The sequence below is a fragment of the Gymnoscopelus microlampas genome (assembly GCF_963454915.1).
Source record: "Gymnoscopelus microlampas genome assembly, chromosome: 11".
Classification (NCBI taxonomy): Eukaryota; Metazoa; Chordata; class Actinopteri; order Myctophiformes; family Myctophidae; genus Gymnoscopelus; species Gymnoscopelus microlampas.
In genome coordinates this window covers 55,326,874-55,343,851 of record NC_139948.1, presented here as the reverse complement: position 1 = coordinate 55,343,851, position 16,978 = coordinate 55,326,874, and the positions used below count along the sequence as shown (strand labels likewise).

General features: G+C 42.2%; 1 protein-coding gene across 3 annotated transcripts in view; it reads right to left on the bottom strand.

Annotated features, from left to right (window-relative positions):
• The window catches only part of scn4ab (sodium channel, voltage-gated, type IV, alpha, b), an 86,053-nt gene that overhangs the window by 1,084 nt on the left and 67,991 nt on the right, over nucleotides 1–16,978 (bottom strand). For all 3 annotated transcript variants that reach the window (XM_084072687.1, XM_084072688.1, XM_084072689.1), the window contains 6 exons: nucleotides 16,454–16,571; nucleotides 15,621–15,906; nucleotides 15,384–15,505; nucleotides 14,891–15,107; nucleotides 4,575–4,719; nucleotides 3,107–3,184 (listed from right to left, as the gene is read on the bottom strand). In XM_084072687.1, coding sequence (XP_083928813.1) covers nucleotides 3,107–3,184; nucleotides 4,575–4,719; nucleotides 14,891–15,107; nucleotides 15,384–15,505; nucleotides 15,621–15,906; nucleotides 16,454–16,571 — 966 coding nt within the window. The remainder of the gene's footprint in view (nucleotides 1–3,106; nucleotides 3,185–4,574; nucleotides 4,720–14,890; nucleotides 15,108–15,383; nucleotides 15,506–15,620; nucleotides 15,907–16,453; nucleotides 16,572–16,978) is intronic.

Sequence of the window (16,978 nt, the reverse complement as noted above, 5' to 3'; positions counted from 1 at the left end):
AGGTACTTAACCACTGCTCCACCTAGTGGTGGTGGACAGGTACTTAACCACTGCTCCACCTAGAAGGAGACTCATTGGAAGTCATGTTGTTACGTCATACACTCACTCACTACATAATTAAACTTAACACATAACCTGCAAAGAACACACACATGCGTTCTTATTTTTAGCGCCGCTAGCCGCTCTATACCTTTATGTCTAGAGTGGATCCTGCTCTATACCTGACTTTGTCCGTGTGCGTACGTCAACGTTCTGATTGGTCAGGTGCGTACGTCAACAAAGTGATTGGTCAAGCTTCACGTGACACGTGGCTATAAACCCATTATAAACACATATCGATGACAAAATGTATCAAAGGCGCCGCTACCTTCACACAGGGTGTGATGTTTTAATTCTACAAGAGGGCGCTCTAACACAACTTAGGAATGATCCCTCAACGCTCAGAGAAGGAATGGACGGATGTGACGTCATCCCAACAAAACTCACTTCTGTCCTTTTGTAGAAAAACACTTCTAGCTCATATTCTTCTTCTTTTATTTATGAAAACCAGCCATTTTCAACAGGCCATCGCTCCATATGGCCGATCGCGGTAAAATAAAATAAAAAAATCCAGTAGATAGAGGAGACCCTCCCCCACCCCTGACACTCTTTGTTTACTTCCGTGTGTTTACTGTCTCCTCTTCATCATTAACACTATGTAAAGTCATCTGTCTCCTCTTCATCATTAACACTATGTAAAGTCAACTGTCTCCTCTTCATCATTAACACTATGTAAAGTCAACTGTCTCCTCTTCATCATTAACACTATGTAAAGACAACTGTCTCCTCTTCATCATTAACACTATGTAAAGTCATCTGTCTCCTCTTCATCATTAACACTATGTAAAGTCAACTGTCTCCTCTTCATCATTAACACTATGTAAAGACAACTGTCTCCTCTTCATCATTAACACTATGTAAAGACAACTGTCTCCTCTTCATCATTAACACTATGTAAAGTCAACTGTCTCCTCTTCATTATTAACACTATGTAAAGTCAACTGTCTCCTCTTCATCATTAACTCTATGTAAAGTCAACTGTCTCCTCTTCATCATTAACACTATGTAAAGACAACTGTCTCCTCTTCATCATTAACACTATGTAAAGACAACTGTCTCCTCTTCATCATTAACACTATGTAAAGTCAACTGTCTCCTCTTCATCATTAACACTATGTAAAGACAACTGTCTCCTCTTCATCATTAACACTATGTAAAGACAACTGTCTCCTCTTCATCATTAACACTATGTAAAGACAACTGTCTCCTCTTCATCAGTAACACTATGTAAAGTCAACTGTCTCCTCTTCATCATTAACACTATGTAAAGACAACTGTCTCCTCTTCATCATTAACACTATGTAAAGTCAACTGTCTCCTCTTCATCATTAACACTATGTAAAGACAACTGTCTCCTCTTCATCATTAACACTATGTAAAGACAACTGTCTCCTCTTCATCATTAACACTATGTAAAGACAACTGTCTCCTCTTCATCATTAACACTATGTAAAGACAACTGTCTCCTCTTCATCATTAACACTATGTAAAGACAACTGTCTCCTCTTCATCATTAACACTATGTAAAGACAACTGTCTCCTCTTCATCATTAACACTATGTAAAGACAACTGTCTCCTCTTCATCATTAACACTATGTAAAGTCAACTGTCTCCTCTTCATCATTAACACTATGTAAAGACAACTGTCTCCTCTTCATCATTAACACTATGTAAAGACAACTGTCTCCTCTTCATCATTAACACTATGTAAAGTCATCTGTCTCCTCTTCATCATTAACACTATGTAAAGTCAACTGTCTCCTCTTCATCATTAACACTATGTAAAGACAACTGTCTCCTCTTCATCATTAACACTATGTAAAGACAACTGTCTCCTCTTCATCAACAACTGTCTCCTCTTCATCATTAACACTATGTAAAGACAACTGTCTCCTCTTCATCATTAACACTATGTAAAGACAACTGTCTCCTCTTCATCATTAACACTATGTAAAGACAACTGTCTCCTCTTCATCATTAACACTATGTAAAGTCAACTGTCTCCTCTTCATAATACACAACGTGGCTTCCACGGCTCTTCAGAGATCGTCTATTTAAGGTAATAAACGTTGGCATGGGGATAAAAAAACTATGTTTTTACCCTAGGTGGGGTTGGTGAAAGGGCCTTTATACTCTGTGTGGAGTTTGCATGTTCTCCCCATGTCTCCCAGGGTAGTTAATACCCTCACAAAAACATGTAGTAATCCTGGTCTCTATACTGCCTCCCCCTGGTCAGCCGGGGCGCCTGATGGAGGGGAAGGGAACTGGTTGGAATAACGTGTTCCTTCCACGCGCTACGTCCAACCAGGGAAACTCCCCCCTGTCAGGTGACGTTCTCATGCACTGAAGGAAGCATGACCTCGGCCCTGGCCTCCCCAGGCTGAGGGGGACTGGTGTAGGGCTGGTGTAGGGCTGGTGTAGCGCCCAGGATCACTTAGGAAATTGGCACCGGGTGAAAAGAAAAGGGCTACAAAAATCGCGGGATAAAAAATGTAAATAAAAAAAATTAAAAAATATGTTTTAATCTCAGGCAGTCAATGTGTTAAACACTGTAAAGCATTATAAAAACAAACATTGTGAACCTTAGAGGGGTTGTTAGCCATGAATTTATAATTACATAAACTAATTATATTCACTACATAATTGGGGCGGTGTAACCACCCCCTATAAGTGAGTTTTGGACACTGACCAATCCTGCACCGTGATTGGCCAATAGTCTACAACGCAGTCTACACCCCTAACCCTTCCATTGTTAATGCAAATCGATACTTTTGCAAAGTCAGCCAATCACATTACAGCTAGTGTCATCACCACTAGCTGTAATGTGATTGGCTGACTTTGCAAATTCAGGACTGTGATTGGCTAGCGAAACACATGACACATGTGCAGCCCTATGAATAGCAGTATGGACTTAAAAAAATTTTTTTTTTAAGTGAGTCATGTTGTGATGACCACACACCGCCCACTTCACACTGGGTGTGATTTTTATAAGATAAAGAAACAAACCTTAGAGGGGTTGTTGGCCATGAACTTCTCTTCCATTTGGACCTTAAGAGCGTCCATCTCTCCCGACTCCCCCAGAACCTACAGAGGTAGAACACAGTATGTTAAATGACCAGTACGTTATATTAAACTGTATCCATCTCTCCCGACTCCCCCAGAACCTACAGAGATAGAACACAGTATGTTAAATGACCAGTACGTTATATTAAACTGTATCCATCTCTCCTGACTCCTCCAGAACCTAAATGTGTAGAACACAGTATGTTACATTTAATATCATGTCATATTAAACTAAGGTAGACGTTTTATTTTGAGTTGCTTGGTGGATCGGATGATTGCAGAGTCTCCCACAGTAATAAGGAGAAAACAACACGTATTGGCCGTCTCTTTTTTTCAGGAAAGTGGTTGTAAGTTTGGAAATGGTACCAGGGCTGAAACCAAATGATGCTGCCACTCTGGGTGCATACACACATATCCGTTTGCGATCGTTTTGCGTCCGTTCCGCGCCGTTTCCGCGTCGTTTCCGTTCGCCGGAAGTTCCATCCACTCCCATGTTTAAAAAGAAACGGGACCGTACAAACGGACGCCGTACGGTCGTAAATGTGTGGAAGCGCCCTTTGCTTACCGGAACACCAACTTCCACTTGCCCTATTGCACCATGGGACTTATCCTGAAGGGGGCAGTGTTGCTGCTTGGAGCATCAACACACAAACTCAACAAAGTTGCAGGACCTCTGCTCAGGTGCCAGTCACATACCTGTGACTGGCACACACCTGCCAGCACCGAGCTCAAAACAAAAGTGAATGCCAACACAAGCATATTGCAGGGGATTTTGGCAAATGTTTAAGGGGTGCCATGTGTGTGTTGCTCATTCAACAAATGCACAAAGGTGTACTTTGTTTTAAAGGTGACTAATCAGAATTCCAACGATATGAAACACAATTACACTACTGTTACTACTACAACTCATGGAAGTAGTAATAAACATGTATGAATTGTGTAGTATTATAGTTCAAGGGAGTTTCCATCCCCAACACTACTAATAGCTATTGTAATACACACGTTGGGGGGGGGGGGGGGGGGGGGGGGGGGGGCTACCCACACCGTTAGTGGTGCTGCTCATTCCATGTTGTACCTCATTGTAAAGGTGACTAAGCAGGAATTCCAACAATGTAAAAATACAATACCAGTACTATTGAAGGGATTAAATAATCAACCTAAATACATTCAAACTTGTTTTTGTTTAGTTTTAGTAGCAGCAGTAGTAGTAATAGTAGTAATAGTAGTAATAGTAGCAGTTGTATTTGTAGTAATAGTAGTAATAGTAGCAGTTGTATTTGTAGTAATAGTAGTAACAGATATAGTACCTCAGTAGTCAAAGCCAGCAGTATGTCCAGACAGTGATTCATATATATATATATATATAGATAGTATTAGTAGTAATAGGTAATAGTAGTAACAGATATAGTACCTCAGTGGTCAAAGCCAGCAGTATGTCCAGACAGTGTATTTTGTCTCCAGGTACCAGAGGTAAATCCATATGAATCAGTTTGATGGTGTTTGGTTTGGGAATTCTCAATGGATCCTTTAAGGTGTCACAGAAATTTGACAGCTCACTGCAAAATATAATAATCAAATTATAATTATACATTCATGAGCACATTCTGTTAAAACACTGCATGAAGGAAAACATGTAATAATACAAAATGTAAAAAGTACTAGAGGTCCTCTAGCCCCCTAGCCAACAACATCGTGGGATACAAATGAAAACATGGCGAACCCCTTTCAAAGAGCCGTTGTAAAGATAGACTGATTTATGGCTCATGTGTATATTATATATATTTTAAAAATATATTTAAATATGTATGTATTCATATGTCATAATAGTATGTATATTTATATTGTAGATATAATGTATATGTTAATATGTGTTATGTACTGTAATACAGCTTATAACATTATGATATAATAATGTATTCTTATATTTAATAATATGTAATATAATATATAACATCATTAATGCAATATTTATTTAGATATAATATACATAATAATACATATTATTGTAATGTCTAATATTATGATATCTAACAGTTTATTGAAATAATAATTGTAATATGTAATTTATTTTATATAATAACATATATGGAATATATATAAATAGCCATATAATAGCCATATTCATATGCATTTACGGTAACTAATAACGTAAAGCGTTACCTTTTCCCATTCAGTAACGCCGTTAGAGTTACTGTGATTTAAACGGGTAAAGTAAGTTACTTGCGTTACGTTATGTGATCCAAATGAAGTGTTTTCTGCGGAGCAGCTTTCCTCTCTCTGCCTCATTGAACAGGCAGGTCCCTCTCACTCTAACCTCGATCTCCAGGCTTTTATTGTTTAGTTTTGCTAAAAAATAAAAGCCTGGACCAACCATAGCCTGTCCTGGGTATAAGTAAGTGGGATTTCCCCAACCAACCAGAGTGCAGTGGGCGTCGCTCGTAATGTTGTGTTAACGGGGCGGGGGTTGACGGACAGATCGGTGAACCAATGGGATCAGGCGTAGTCTCTCTGCGCCTCTATACACCCGCCCCTCTATACACGAAATCAGGAGCGTTGGAGCAGGATACTCTCACTCTAACATGATGAAAAAGTGAAAGTGCTAGCGAGGACGATGATTGGTTAACGTGGGGTAAAGTTTCAGGTTAAGCCAATCAGAGACAGAGTTGGGCGGGTCTTGTCTTATGGGGAAATACATAGACACACAAACGCTTGCTAACACACACACACACACACACACACACACACACACACACACACACACACACACACACACACACACACACACACACACACACACACACACACACACACACACACGTGGCTCGCTGCCATGTCCTGTTATTGTAAGTGACTTTGAGCGACGAGGAATGGAGGCAAATGGAGGAAAATTCACAGACCCGATTGCTTATTTCTCAACAAACAAAATGGTGTACACGAAATGTTGTCCGGCTCGCGGTGTTTGGGTGTCGCTGGGCGGTGGTCGGCGGTGACGCTAAGGAACAACACGGTGGACCGTAATGTTGTGAGTTTGTGCCGGCCGCAATTAATTATGCTCCGAGGGGGCAGATGTGTGGGTGAGCAGTGAGAAGTAGCAGATGTGTGGGTGAGCAGTGAGAAGTAGCAGATGTGTGGTGAGCAGTGAGAAGTAGCAGATGTGTGGGTGAGCAGTGAGAAGTAGCAGATGTGTGGGTGAGCAGTGTGAAGTAGCAGATGTGTGCTGAGCAGTGAGAAGTAGCAGATGTGTGGTGAGCAGTGAGAAGTAGCAGATGTGTGGTGAGCAGTGAGAAGTAGCAGATGTGTGGTGAGCAGTGAGAAGTAGCAGATGTGTGGTGAGCAGTGAGAAGTAGCAGATGTGTGGTGAGCAGTGAGAAGTAGCAGATGTGTGGTGAGCAGTGAGAAGTAGCAGATGTGTGGTGAGCAGTGTGAAGTAGCAGATGTGTGGGTGAGCAGTGAGAAGTAGCAGATGTGTGGGTGAGCAGTGAGAAGTAGCAGATGTGTGGGTGAGCAGTGAGAAGTAGCAGATGTGTGGGTGAGCAGTGAGAAGTAGCAGATGTGTGGGTGAGCAGTGAGAAGTAGCAGATGTGTGGTGAGCAGTGAGAAGTAGCAGATGTGTGCTGAGCAGTGAGAAGTAGCAGATGTGTGGTGAGCAGTGAGAAGTAGCAGATGTGTGGGTGAGCAGTGAGAAGTAGCAGATGTGTGGTGAGCAGTGAGAAGTAGCAGATGTGTGCTGAGCAGTGAGAAGTAGCAGATGTGTGGTGAGCAGTGAGAAGTAGCAGATGTGTGGTGAGCAGTGAGAAGTAGCAGATGTGTGGGTGAGCAGTGAGAAGTAGCAGATGTGTGGGTGAGCAGTGAGAAGTAGCAGATGTGTGGTGAGCAGTGAGAAGTAGCCTACGCCCCCCCGTGAATGAATTGAGCGCGTTGTGGCTTGTGTTGTTAGTGACATACTTATGTTGTTCTTGTGTTGAGTGCGACACAATGACACGGGGAAAGTATGGCTTTTCATCTCTCCAATGTATTATAGGATAATTATACCTTCATTGCTATTGTATACTATTGATATGGTATTTAATTGTTTATTATTCAATCGTTTGAAGGTTATTTTGTACTTATTTGTCTTTATTATTAGTAGTAATGCTGCTACAAGCTGCCTCCACCGTAGGGACTTTTAGTCTTAGTGCAGTGGTTTTCAACCAGTGGTCCGGGGACCACCAGTGGTCCTTGAGGGAGTACCAGGGGGTCCCCAGCTAAATTAGTTAACATAGCGTCACAATAATTTTAACCACTTAGCTTTGGCTATTCAAAAATAGCAGATCTACAAGCTCATAGCGCGGCACTCGGTGCCGTGCTATGAGCTTGTATATCTGCTATTTTTGAAAAACCTTGAAAAAGTGTGCATATCTTTGAATATTTATATTTTTTTTAAGTGAAAATGAACTGATATCTTTGCTTCTGGCGGTCCCTGGCACAAAACATTTTCAAATGGTGGTCCGCGGCCAAATGTATATCAATTTAGGGGTCCTTGGCATGAAAAGGGTTGAAAACCACTGTCTTGGTGTCTACCAGTTGTTCACAAACCTTCTCATGTAGTTGTCCACAGACCCCCATTATATATATATATATATATATATATATATATATATATATATATATATATATATATATATATATATATATATAAAATACATATACATATATATATACATATACATATACATATATATATACAGATGTGCCACTTCAAAACTTCACACGTTACTGTTCTTTCCCTGAAAGTGCCCTGAAAATGCATTTTTTCCTTCCTGTTCTGCCCTTAAAAAGGCACTGTTTTGCCCCTGAAAAGAAGTTGTCACTACACACCCCCGTTTTTCCCTGCAACAGACATCCATATACATGAGAACAAAAGAATGTGTGTTGAAGAAGGTTTCAGACTCATTATGAGGCGAAAGGTGATTTGAAGAGGTAGTGGAGCTGCTAACTGCAGAATATAGCAAGAATCATTCACTTTGTGATGCAAGCATGAAATTTGGTACATTTACTCTTCAAACCCCACTCTTTTCAAAAATACCGCTGGCCACGCAAAATTCCAAAATGGCGGCCCACAAATCCAAGATGTCCATCCAAAAGTTAGGTTTTTCCTTTATAACTCGAAATGTATTGATTTTAAGCACCATAAATGTATTAAATGTGAATATAAATGTGGGCATTGCGGATATTTTGGTACCAAGTACATGTCTGTATCTATTACGGTTCTTGAGATACAGCATATAGGTACTTTTACAGACTCGGGAGAGCAATACATTTGTAACACTGATTGTTGTTAAGTGAATATGGCAAAATGAGAATGTTATTTTCATAACCTGTTTTCAGTAGGGCTATAACATAAAATTCTAAATCAAAAACTAAAACAACTTAACAACTCTTAACAACTATGAAACTTTCATTTTGGCATGCACATGTTTTTGGTCTATGCGTTCAAATGGGGCCATTGCAGTACAGAATTTAGACATTGATTAAATCTTACAAATGCAATAGAGTGAATGTCAGCACACAACCAGGGCACACTGGTGACATCACTGCTGTGTAACTCAGCATGGGGTTCAGTGTCGGCTGATCTAGATATACTAATGTTTTATTAGCCTTGTAGTATAGTTTAGTTTAGTGTCCCAAATGCTGTCTGACTGCCCCATATCCATTAGCTAGTAAACCATAGTTGGTAGTTAGTAGATATAGTTAGATAGCCGCACCTGAATCGACAGGGTGTGCCAGCGCGGGAGAGCCGAGCCAAGGGTAACGGGGCTTAAGTTACCCGGATGGTGTACAGATCACACGGGACTTAAATGGCATTGGATGAATGATCGGGCTAGGTGTAGGTTAACCGATAATAACTGAACCTAGTTGTATCCCATACAGGAATGTGTGTTATTTGGTTATTGTGGTAAAAGGATAACCCCTCGGCCTTAATCAAAACCCAAAATGGCAGATTCAAACTCCATGTTTGCAAAAAGACAAACTGACTGGTCTAAATGTTGTCTTTGTCAAAAAGACAGAACAGACACAGACCTAACATCACCTCGAACTCATTACACCCTTGAACATGATGGCTATGCCATGCTAGCTACCAACATACCGATGTTTCATGAAATCCAGGAAATGCCATTGGTCCTGGATCCAGCAAGGCTGGATGAAGGTGGTGGTATTGATGCTACTTTAAGAAAAAATCAGGCTAAATACCACATGAGCTGCCGGTTGTTGTTTAACAACACCAAATTAGATAGGGCAAGGAAACGCCAATGTGCTGGTCCCAGCAGTGAGGCTGAGGATGTACATGCAAAGCAGCGGCGAAAAAGCTGTGATGTTCAAGACTGCATTTTCTGTGAGAAAATAGAACCTGCATCTGATCTCAGGCAGGTTATGACAATGAAACTGAATCAGAGGTTGCACGAGTGTGCACAGACACTTAGCGATGGTAAGCTCCTTGCCAAATTGAGTGGTGGAGATGCCATTGCCCAGGAGCTTAAGTACCACCGTGCCTGCCTAACTACTCTCTATAACAGGGAAAGGTGTCACTTGAGAAAACTTGAGGAAGGTGCAAGTGCTGCTAAGCATGAGCAGGACATTTTCCCACTAGTTCTGTCAGAACTAGTCACTTACATTGTTGAAACAAGCATCTATTCGGAAGGTCCAACAACATTTCGCCTTGCAAATTTAAGCCATCTTTATCAACAGCGTCTGGAGCAACTAGGCGTTGACTCACCAACTGTCAACTCCACAAGATTGAAGGACAGATTGCTGGCAGAAATTCCAGAACTTGAGACTCATAAAAAGGGAAGAGATGTGTTTCTCGCTTTCCCTAAAGATGTGAGTACAGCACTTTCACAGTCTTCTGAATATTCAGAAGCAGTCATTATTGCCAAAGCAGCAAAGATTTTAAGGAAAAACATACTAAATCATCATTCTAGTTTCGATGGCACATTCCCAGAAGGTTGTATTCAAAATGCCACGCCTACCCTTCTTCTTCAGTTCATCAGCATGGTTGAACACGGAGGAGATATCAAATCACAGCTGAGATTTGGAGCTTCAAAGTCAGACCAGGCCATTGCCCAACTACTACAGTACAACTGCTACTCCCAATATAAAGAAGGAGCTGCAACACACAGGCATTCAAAAAATAGAGAAACCCCATTTCCAATCTACATGGGACTTTCTGTCTTTGCAAAAACAAGAAAGAGAAGCCTTGTAGAAATGATGAATGAGCATGGTCTCAGCATCACGTATGATAGGGTGCTGGAGATTTCAGCCCAGTTGGGGGATGCTACAGTCAGTAGGTATGTAGAAGAGGGTGTGGTCTGTCCACCAGTTTTGCGTAAAGGACTGTTCACCACTGCAGTGATGGACAACATTGATCACAACCCATCCGCAACAACTGCTACAACATCATTCCATGGGACCAGCATCTCTGTGTTCCAGCATCCCACTAAGGAAAACGGGGGGCAGGAGAGACAGCAAATCAGATTTGGACCTGAGAAAGTCAGGTCAGTTCCAGAACTGCCTGACACGTTCACAAATATCCCTCCTGCCTCCTTTAAAACAAAGAATCCCCTTCCACCAAAAAGTCTGATACCAAATCCAGGCACAGATGACTTTGTGCCCCAAATAGCACTTGAATACCAGTGGCTAGAGAAGGTCGCGGTGACCGAGGAAATAGATGGCACTGTGAACCTGACATGGTCGGCACACCATGCATCAATGAAGAGAAGTCCAGAGTTTGAAGTGAGCATTACTGCATTACTTCCTCTGCTACGAGACCAAGCGCATTCAGTTGCTACTGTCAAGCATGTGATGGAGAAAGTGCGGGATGTTGTGGCACATCTCAACCCTGGCCAGGTTCCTGTTATCACAGCTGACCAACCAATCTATGCCCTGGCAAAGCAGGTGCAGTGGCAATGGCCTGAGCAATACGGAGAAGACAAGTTCCTTGTCATGTTCGGTGGTCTCCATATTGAGATGGCAGCCCTGAGGTCCCTGGGCTCACTTCTCTACAGCAGTGGTTGGACTGGGGCCTTGGTGGAGGCAGGTGTAGCATCCTCTGGCACTGCAGAATCCTTCCTATCAGCTGCAAGTGTGACCAGGACAAGGCAAATGCATCAGGTCACAGCCTGCTGCCTCTATAAGCTCCTTAAAACTGCATATAAGGACAGCTGTGCAGATCGGACAGATAACATTGATGACACATTGAGCTTTGAGGAGTGGTGTGACATTCGCAAAGAGCAAAGTCCACAGTTCAAGTTCTGGCACATGGTGCTGTCTATGGAGCTGGTCATCTTCTTGCTCATTAGGTCCTTCCGTGAGGCCAACTTTGCTCTCTATTGCCAGGCAATGAGTGAGTTAATACCTTATTTTTTTGCAAACAACAACACTAACTATGCACGGTGGCTGCCTATCCACCTCAGGGACATGCTCACTCTAGAGAACACACACCCAGGACTGGCTCAAGAGTTCCAGAATGGCAACTTTGTTGTCCATAAAACCAATAGGGATTTCTCTGCCCTTGCCCTTGACCAAGCTCATGAGCAGGCAAATGCCATCATCAAGGCTGATGGTGGTGCCATTGGGCTTACTGAAGACCCATCCGCACTTAGGAGATGGATGGTAGCTGGTCCTGAGGTCAGTAGTTTGGTGTCCCGATATGAAATGGAGGCACAAACCAAAGAAGCTAGTGAGCTCAGAATACACCATGAGCAAACTCCACAGGCACAGAAAACTTTCAAGGAGAGGGTTGATAAGTTGTCCCAAGCTCTGAAAGACCTAGGCAACCCATTCCAGGAAGACAGTAAAGACCTGTATTCGCTTGACACCAAAGACATTGCTCACCCCGAATCTGCAGAACGTCTGCAGTCACACTTGGAGAGAGGTCAGGCAAAATTCTTGGAGTTTTCACAGGCACTGGAAGACAATCCATCCTTCTTCTATGAGCCAATCAAGAAAAACAAAGCTGACTTCTTCAGACAGGATTCCTCTTCTGCTGAACCCTCAAAGCAGAAGCTTCTCAAGGAGGACTGTCAGCTGTTCTCAAAGCTTTTCATCTCCTGTCAGAGCCGAGAGTGTGACCTGCAGGAGTTCTTTCAGCATGAGAACCAGTCCTTTCCTGCTGCGTTGAGCAAGGGTGGAAGACTGTACTCTTGCCAGAAGTCTCAGCTGACCTCTATCCTTGAGACTTATGTCCCACCAGTTGACAAGGAACCTGAGGCAGATGTTCTCATTGTAGATGGGTCAGCTTTGGTCCATGCCCTGCCACCAAAAAGATCCAAGACATTTGAGGACTATGCAGCTCTTGACTTCCTACCAGTGATATACAAGTACAGCAGCAAGTACACAATGACACATCTGGTCTTTGATGTGTACAGCCCATCGAGTCTTAAAGCTGAAACCAGGTCCAAACGTGGCCATGGAGGAAGACGCAAGGTGACAAATAAGAACACTATGCCATCAAACTGGCATAACTTCCTGAGGCACAATGACAACAAGACAGAGTTGTATCACTTTCTTGCCGACAAGGTTGCACAAATGTTCGTTCCAAATATTGTGATCGTCACAAAGGGACCTGCTGTCCTCAGCACGCATGAAACTGGTCTTGATGGACTGGATAAATGCTCTCATGAGGAAGCTGATAGCCGCATCTTTGTGCACGCCAAACATGCTGCAGAACATGGTTGCCAATCTATCCTGATCAAGGCAAATGACACAGATGTTCTCATCTTAGCGCTAAGTGTCTTCGCTGCTCTTCAAGAGGCTGGACTACAGCAGATGTGGGTTGCATTTGGACAAGGTCAGAGCCTGCGCTGGATCAGTGTGCATGACCTATTTAATTTTGTTGGCCAGGAGAAGGTCAAAGGCATGATATTCTTTCATGCCTTTACAGGATGTGACACCGTGTCAGCCTTCCGCAACAAAGGCAAGAAAACTGCTTGGCAGACATGGGACATATGCCCAGAGGTCTCGCCTGTGTTCTCCAAACTGGGTATTTACCCTCCCACAGTGGAGGATTGTGACCTACAGATTCTGGAGAGGTTTGTCATCCTAATGTATGACAGATCCAGCACAGCTGCTACTGTGGATGAGGCCAGGTTTGACATGTTTGCCAGAAAGCAGAGGCCTTATGAGTCAATCCCACCAACCAGAGCAGCTTTGCTACAACACACCAGGCGTGCTGCCTACCAGGCTGGTTGTGTGTGGGCCCAGGCAACCGAGTGTCAGCCAGGAGCAGAGGACCCTGCGGACTGGGGATGGCAGAAGGTTGGTGAGGAATGGCAGGTCTTCTGGACAGCCAACTCTCCAATAGCCAAGACGTGCGAACAGCTTACCAAATGTGGCTGTAAATGTGGCTGTCGTGGCAGGTGCAAGTGCTATAAACTAGGTCTCATGTGTACAGCTCTGTGCAGTTGCAACTGTGAGGTGTAAAAGAACCTATAAGCTGTATCTCAAGAACCGCAATAGATATAGACATGCACTAGGTACCAAAATATCCACTTTTATCAACGTCTAAATTCTGTACTGCAATGGCCCCATTGGATTCATAGACCAAAAAACATATGCACGGCAAAAAAAAAGTATCATAGTTGCTAAGATATGATTACTTCAAGTTAATGGCAGCCATCTTGGACGCCATCTTGATTTAGAATTGTATGTTATAACCCTACTGAAAATAACAGGTTATGAAAATAACACCAAATATCACTATATTCACTTATTAACAATCAATGTTACACATTTCTTACTCTCCTGAGTCTGTAAAAGTACCTATATGCTGTATCTCAAGAACCGTAATAGATACAGACATGTACTTGGTACCAAAATATCCGCAATGCCCAAATTTATATTCAACTTTAATTAGGGGTGTGCCGATATATCGTCCCGCGATATATCGCGATACGTTTTCGCGACGATATGTATCGTTTTGGGGGGAAAAAATATCGTTTTTGAAAAAAAAAAAAAATTTTTTTTTTTTTTTTTTTTTTTTTTTTACAATCATAATAATCAGGCATGCAAACGGCCCCGAAGTGAAACGAGTGACAACATGTTTTTTTTTCGGGTCAGGTGTCATACTATTTGGATTCAAAACGGCTATTGTAGCTGAAAAGCTACAAGTTTGCATGTCTGAATAATGCAAAAACAGAATTATTTGTTTGCATTTTCTTTTTTTCTCCTCCATATATTTTCATTATAAAAAAAGTGCGTATCGTATCGTATCGAAATCGAATCGAAGTTGTGAGCCAAATATCGTATCGTATCGTTTCGTGAAATTAGTGTATCGGCACACCCCTAACTTTAATACATTTATGGTGCTTAAAATCAATACATTTTGAGTTATAAAGGAAAAACCTAACTTTTGGACAGACATCTTGGATTTGTGGGCCGCCATTTTGGAATTTTGCGTGGCCAGCGGTATTTTTGAAAAGAGTGGGGTTTGAAGAGTAAATGTACCAAATTTCATGCTTGCATCACAAAGTGAACGATTTTTCTCTTAGCAGCTCCACTTACCAGTTGCTCAAATTAATTAGCATCATAAAAGCAGTGATCATCAAAATAATTCAGCATTTTAAATGCCCTTCTTTGTCCCTCTTATTGCCCTGGGAATCCCCTGAAAATGTACTGTCTTGGCGATGGCAGGACATTTGAAGTTTTGAAATGGCACATCTGTATATATATATATACATTCTTTTATTTTACCTGTACTCTATGAACTGTGAGGCGTCTGGGTCAAACTTCTCCCAGGTTTCGTAGAACATCTCAAAGTCGTCCTCACACAGCGGGTCGGCGCTTTCCTCCGTCGCCACATTGAAGTTCTCCAGGATGATGGCGATGTACATGTTGACCACAACCAGGAAGGAGACGATCACATAGGTACAGAAAAACATGATGCCCATTCCAGGGTTCCCACAGTCACCTTGGAAAGTAAACAACAGGAAAACAGAGCAGGGGTTTCAGGGGGGGGGGACGGCACCACAGGGATTTCAGGGGGGGGGGGGGGGGGGGGCACCGCAGTCTGAAGCTAAACAGTTACCCAGTATTATATGACCAATTATATGAAGATAAGTATAGTATAATAATATTATAATGAGCATTAGTGAGGACCAATTATATGAAGAATTATATAAAAATGGGAGAAGTGATCCTTTAAATTAAAATAATACTTTCAGTGAGTGGTTTCTCCAGCACTGACCTTTGACCTCTGTGCCGGGGTTCTCTAGGTTGGGGTCACAGTCGGGGGGAGAAGTGTTCATGATGGGGCTTAACAGACCATCCCACCCGGCAGATGTGGTGATCATAAACAGACATATGATGCTGTTAAGATATAACATATAAGATGATTATAAACATATAAGATGATCATAAACATATAAGATGGTTATAAACATATAAGATGATTATAAACATATAAGATGATTTGGAAACACACCTGTTTCCAAACGTCTCGAAGTTGAACATGTCATCAATCATCCCCTCCTTCCTAACGTAGGCGAAGTTGGACATGCCGAAGATGGAGAAAATGAACATGATGAGGAAAAGGAGCAGCCCGATGTTGAAGAGCGCAGGAAGTGACATCATCAGGGCGAAGAGCAGTGTGCGGATCCCCTTGGCACCGCGAATCAAACGCAAAACCCGTCCGATACGAGCCAATCGGATCACTCGGAACATGGTGGGAGAGACAAAGTACTTCTCTATGACGTCAGCGAGCACCAGCCCTAGAGGAAGGAAGCAAGGAAAGAAGGAAGGAAGGAAGGAAGGAAGGAAGAAAGAAAGAAAGGTAGGTAGGTATCAAGGGAAGGAACACCCTACACTGTAGGGTGTTGTATATATCAATATAGTGTAGGGCCTACGCTACATCTTTAAAACACCATACACTACATCTTTAAAACACCGTACACTACATCTTTAAAACACCCTACACTACATCTTTAAAACACCCTACACTACATCTTTAAAACACCCTACACTACATCTTTAAAACACCCTACACTACATCTTTAAAACACTGTACACTACATCTTTAAAACACCCTACACTACATCTTTAAAACACCCTACACTACATCTTTAAAACACCCTACACTACATCTTTAAAACACTGTACACTACATCTTTAAAACACCCTACACTACATCTTTAAAACACCCTACACTACATCTTTAAAACGTACACTAAATTGATCTACAACACCCCACATAGCCCCCCCACCTGTGAGGTGACATATACGTCCCTGATTCATTCAATCGATCAAATAAATACGTACCAACTATAGACAGGATGACAACTACAAAGTCGAAGACGTTCCATCCCACGTTGAAGTAATACTGTCTCAGAGCGATGATCTTCAGTGAACATTCTGAGGTGAAGATGATGATGAACACCTGTGGATTATTATTATTATTATTGTTGTCTCCGCCAGCAGAGTTTGTTTTCACTTTCTGAAACTGGGACTAACATTGGTCAAGCCTCACGTGACACGTGACAATACGGTGAAATAGTGTGATCTGATTGGCTAGTGACGTATAGCGGCCTATAAATACATGTGTCACTTTGAAAGAGTCTGTGCCTCTTTCAAAGTGAGGTAAGACAGGAATAATCACAAAATGGCTGAGAAATGGCGGATACTGTAACAATTGGATAGGACACTTACACAGACAGGACGGATAGGACACTTACACAGACAGGACAGATAGGACACTTACACAGACAGGACGGATAGGACACTTACATAGACAGGACGGATAGGACGGTAACCGTCTTCCATGCCGACATCTCGCCACTCCGACTA